General features: G+C 48.9%; 1 protein-coding gene across 1 annotated transcript; it reads left to right on the top strand.

Moving 5' to 3' along the window:
* The first annotated feature begins 1,326 nt into the window (after nt 1-1,326).
* LOC123062146 (glutathione S-transferase 1-like) lies at nt 1,327-5,074 on the top strand. The gene is made up of 5 exons (XM_044485509.1): nt 1,327-1,541; nt 3,472-3,520; nt 4,154-4,164; nt 4,348-4,408; nt 4,617-5,074. Exons 1-5 carry the CDS (start codon nt 1,392-1,394, stop codon nt 5,072-5,074), a joined length of 729 nt encoding a protein of 242 aa, XP_044341444.1. The 5' UTR covers nt 1,327-1,391.
* The last annotated feature ends 209 nt before the right edge of the window (nt 5,075-5,283 follow it).

The raw sequence follows: 5,283 nt of genomic DNA, 5'->3' as shown, positions 1-5,283 counted from the left end.
CAACACGATTAAAATCAATACCAATCCATGTTCCATAGTGTTCAAGCCTAATGGTCATTATATCACGAGGACGAACACCATAATCACTGACCAATCGTTCCCAGGAAGGACCATGGAATTTACTCCTCAACCGACCATGACTAAACAAAACACCATACAAATAACCCTCATTGCACTGAAAAGCAAGATCAGTATCTTCGTCACCCCTCCTTATGACTAAAGCCCTGCACTCCTCGATGTAACGAGCAAGATGAGCTCTAACACTGCACGGAACATACTGCAGAACAAATCAAAACAAGGATCATAATCAAAACCTAGACCACATGAGCAGCACCAAAAGAAATAAACGTGTGTGCCAAAAATTGAACAATTATAAATGGTATTCTTACAACACGCCTCCAACAACGCCGATCAAGGACCACACTGAACCCATCTACAGAAGAATCAACAGAAGAACACGGGCCACCAGGCATATGGCAAAAAGGACAAGCCATAACTGCAAGGAACACAATGATTATCAAGAACTAATCACACAAAACTCAGTTGAAACTTGACATCTGATAGTGTTGGTAGTCCCTACCCGTAACTACCCCGTAAATCTCCATATCCCGGAAATATAATGGGAACAAAAAGAGAAACGTTAAAGGGAAACAAGGAACCCACGAAGGCAACCGGTAGGGAACGGCGATCACGCGAACGGGGAAGCGCGGTCGACGCTAAAGAAGGACCGCCGTAAAACCAGGCAACAAGCGCGGCGGCCGGGACAGGGGCCGCCGTAACCACGCGACAAGAGCGGCGGCCGCGACGGACGAAGACGACGGCAAAGAAAGAACAGTGCTCCACGACGGTTCGCCCACACCAGAGAGAAAACATATCTCAAAACAGATCAAAAGATTTTATAAAACATTAAAAGTATAAGGACTAAAGTGAAAAAAAACAGAAAAGGAAACCAGAAACCGAAAAACACGGGAGACGCCGTACGCGCGACAAGTGTCGCGCGCGGAGCGCCTCGGAAAAGTCTCCCGACCGCTCCTTACGTGACACTTGGCGCGTGCGGAGCGCTCCCCAACTAATCGTTGCGAGGAGCGCTCCTGAATTAGTGATTTCAAGGCTATCACGCCTGCAGTGCAAGAGAGCTGCCTGTGGGCCGTCGGCCTTGTAACGAGGGACCGAGAGTGGCCCAATGTGGGATCGGCCTAGTGGCTATTTAAGTGTGTGGCTGTGTTCTTCTTACAAAAAAAAGGAAGAAGAAAGAAGTGTAAACCTTGGGGTTTAAAAAGAAATGAGAAGCGTGTGCTCTCCTCTCACCTCCGCCGTCTCCTTTCTCAGCTGCTCTCCTCTCCTGACTCCTCTCACCTACCCTCCAGATCGGGTCGTAACAGGGAGTGGCGATGGCTCTGGTGAAGCTGTACGGCATGACCATGTCGTGGAACGTGACGAGGTGCGTGGCGGCCCTGGAGGAGGCCGGCGTCGAGTACGACGTCGTGCCCATCGACTTCGGCGCCGGCGAGCACAAGACCCCCGACCACCTCGCCAGGAACGTACGCATGCTTACCGCCTTCAGTTTGCAATGCCCTCCATATATGCTTCTAGTCTAGTCTCAAAAGGGGTCTCCGGTGCACCTGCAACCCATGCCTGTTTGCTGTCCTTGTATGAAGCCCTGACTAAAATCTCAGAAACGAACACATGAAACATACTATGACCTCAGCGGGGGACCTAATCAATTACTGTAGTTATCAAAACAAGCCGAGTTAATTGCACAAAACCATCACATTTAAGGCATCGTTTGCAGAAAACCACGAGGTCAATAATTTTTTGCAAAAAGCACCGCACATTCAGTAAACTTTTTGCAAAAAACACTGATCAAGTGATTTAGGTCGTTTAATTACTTTCTGACAAGTGGGACCGAATTGTCGGGAGCTGACTTGGCAAAACATTTACATATACACCCTCAGATCTTAAAACTAAAAGCAATCAACCCCCTCCCCCGTCGTGTGTAGGCTATGGAGGAGAGTCTCACCGCTGCTCGCCGCCGGCCGCTCCCTCAACACCCACGACCAGGGCACCCGCTGCTGCATCGCCCGGCGAGCAACAGCCGCCGCGCTCCTGGCACAAGTGGCCTCGCGAGCCCGAGCCTCTACACGGTGGCCTCGCTCCCTCCAACACTCCCTCTGTTTTGCGGCCTCGCTGGGCGCGTCGTGCCGTCGGCGGCGGAGACTGCTACGGCCGCGGCGGAGGACGCGGCCGGCGTGCACGGCTGTACCGCGACGTGTTGAAGGGCGTGCTCGCGCGCGAGGTCAGGGGCACGTGCTCACCGGATCTCAGGGCGCATGCTCGCGGGGAGGAGGGACGCCGCCTCGTCGGAAGGAAGGGGCGCATGCTCGGGCTGGAGGAGGGAGTACGCCTCGCCGGGGCGCGTGCTCGCGCGGGAGAAGGGTGGCCGCCTCACCGGAGCCGTCAGGCCGTCCTTCTCTTCGCCGGGGCGCGTGCTCGCACGGGAGAAGGGTGGCCGCCTCACCGGGGCCGTCAGGCAGTCCTTCTCTTCGTCGGGGCGCGTGCTCGCGGGACGAGGGTCCTTCTGCACCACGCACACGAGCGGCGGCTGCTCGCCGGCCGACGGCTCCGCTTTCCCGTCCCAGCCGATGGCGTCGGGCCCTGCCCCTCCCAGTTCACGCACACAACCTGTTTGTTGTAATGTGTGTGAGAGTGGAAGAGAGGAGAAGGAAGAAGACTTGGTCAAGACTCACACGTGGCAATATTTTTCAAGTCAGCTCCTGACTAGCGGGCCCCACCTGTCGGAAACGTGATCAAACGCAGCAAAGCATGTGATCAGTGCTTTCTGCAAAAAGTTTACTAAAAACGCGGTGGCTTTTGCAAAAAATTAGTGACCTCATGGTTTTTTGCAAATGATGCCCTAAATGTGGTGGTTTCTTGCAATTAACTCAAACAAGCCTTTTCTGTAAGGGCCCAGAGTGCCCAACAGACGACTGCTACTAACTACATGAATAATCTAAGCCATTAGGATTTAAGAGCACTACTTTTTTCACCACCACCAATGTTGAGCAAAAGAATTGGGTCTGCACTCTGCAAGTAGCACCAAGCCACCAAGAACCTGATCAACTGTCTCCGCACAAACCATCCATTCTACTATTCGAAATTCAGACTTGGCTTCTAAACATTTATTCGGCCTTTGAGCAGATCTTTCCACACTCTGCTTTATCCAGCCTTATAGTCGCTAAATTTGTTGAATGGCAATTAGTATCTATACATACAATTAGCCTGCTACTGCAGGGTACGTTTAGCAACTTGTTTGTACGAAGACAATGGAAATCTATGCATGTTATCTTATTCACATTGGTTTGACCAACCGATCTTAGTGTTAGAGTAACTGTGGCATTTGATGAATCCTGTTTTTAGAGGTGTGACATCTGATTGACAAAAACCTCACTGTCTTCATATGGTCCTCTGCAGCCCTTTGGTCAGATGCCAGTTCTGCAGGATGGTGACTTCTACGTCTGGGGTATGATGCTAACACTTGGAGATGTGCCTCTTTTCCATCCCTCGTGAATATAAACTTAAAAGGGACAAGATGCTCTGACATTATTGTTGCTTTGCTGTTGATGTTGCTGCCTTATTTCCCAAAAGTGTGTCTAAGCTGGCATTTCCAGTTTTCCACCTTTGTTGAAACGGTGCCTAAGCTGTCCGTATAAGATGACGTGATGCAGAAAAATATCAATTATGTATAATTGTCAGCTGTTATTATATTAGGATCCCCCCTCCCTCCCTTTGCCAGCTCTTGTTTTCCTTATCAATTATGTAGTCACTTTGGCAGCAGGCTCCCATTGTTTCGTCAAAAGGAAAAAAAGGAGTACAGATTTTGGGACTTGGTTGCTATGTGAAACAATGATTCCACTAGGCAAATAATTAAATGTTTTTCTCATTATAGAAACCAAAGTAATCGCAGAGTTCCAAATCATAGGGAAGTACAACGCAACATCATTTCTTGGATAAATGATGACACACAATCTTATTAGAATGAAATGGCATTTGCTAAGTACTGAATTGTCATATTAGGATCCCCCCCTCCTTCACTTTGCCAGCTCTTGTTTTCTTTTTCGATTTTATTATTTGTATGTTTTCCTTGATGTTGTAGTCACTTTGGCAGTAAGCTCCCATTGTTTCATCAAAAGAGAAAAAGGAGTACAGATTTTGGGACTTGGTTTCTATGTGAAACAATGTTTCCACTAGGCAAATAATGAAATGTTTTTCTCATTATAGAAACCAAAGTAATCACAGAGGACCAAATTAATCATAGGGAAGTACAGCACAACATCATTTCTATGAAAGGGATGTGGTCGTTCTTGGATAAACGATGACCCACAATCTTATGAGAATGAAATGGCATTTGGTACGTACTGAATTGTCATCAACCTATTCTAGTATGCTCAAAACATCAGCTTAACCAGAAAAGAGAAGAAAAATCACATGTCTTAGTTATCCAGGATTCGAGGCAAATGCATATACGTTATGTTTGCTTTAGAACAATTTATGTTAGAACCGCGTTACTACCGTTGCTGATTATCACAACTCTGGTTATGTTTCTTTTTTCTTGTTAGAATCGCATGCTATTTGCAAGTACACATGCCGCAAGAACAAACCGGAGCTGTTGAAGGAGGGCAACCTCAAGGAATCAGCAATGGTAGATGTGTGGCTCGAGGTGGAGGCCCATCAGTACACGGCCACACTGGAGCCCATTATCCTTGAGTGCCTCGTCCGTCCTATGTTCGGGCGAGCCACTGACCAGAAAACTGTCGAGGATAACCTTGTGAAACTGAAGAAGGTGCTGGAGGTGTACGAGGCGCGCCTGACCAAGTGCAAGTACCTGGCTGGAGACTTCCTCAGCCTCGCGGACCTTAACCATGTGTCTGCTACCGCATGCCTGGCGGCTACACCCTACGCTTCTTTGTTCGACGCGTATCCGCATGTGAAAGCTTGGTGGTCTGGTCTGATGGCGAGGCCATCCGTCCAGATGATCGCTGCACTGAAGAAGCCGTATTTTCATAATAGTGTCTAGCACAGTTTTCATCGGGATCCACGAAAGAAGCCGGGTTGTCTCTGTGCGATAGCGGAAAACGTCTTGCCTCTCTCGAGGGACGTGATTCACGTTATAAGGAGAGGGGGGACGTGACCCCAACGATCGATACAAGGAGATCAGGACGATCGGTACAGAGAGGGAATCTCAGGAGAGATTACTTGGAGAGGAGATAAGGAGATAGAGATAGT

This window comes from Triticum aestivum, chromosome 3A, assembly GCF_018294505.1.
Source record: "Triticum aestivum cultivar Chinese Spring chromosome 3A, IWGSC CS RefSeq v2.1, whole genome shotgun sequence".
NCBI lineage: Eukaryota > Viridiplantae > Streptophyta > Magnoliopsida > Poales > Poaceae > Triticum > Triticum aestivum.
Note: the sequence above shows the minus strand (reverse complement) of the source record. Positions and strands in the feature narration are given on the sequence as shown.

Excerpts from the sequence above, each read along its gene's own strand:
- LOC123062146 (XM_044485509.1), top strand. The coding sequence starts at position 1,392 with ATGGCTCTGGTGAAGCTGTACGGCATGACCATGTCGTGGAACGTGACG. Across the intron at positions 1,542-3,471 it reads CCGACCACCTCGCCAGGAAC|CCCTTTGGTCAGATGCCAGT; the intron begins GTACGCATGCTT and ends GGTCCTCTGCAG. Across the intron at positions 4,409-4,616 it reads TGAGAATGAAATGGCATTTG|AATCGCATGCTATTTGCAAG; the intron begins GTACGTACTGAA and ends TTTTCTTGTTAG.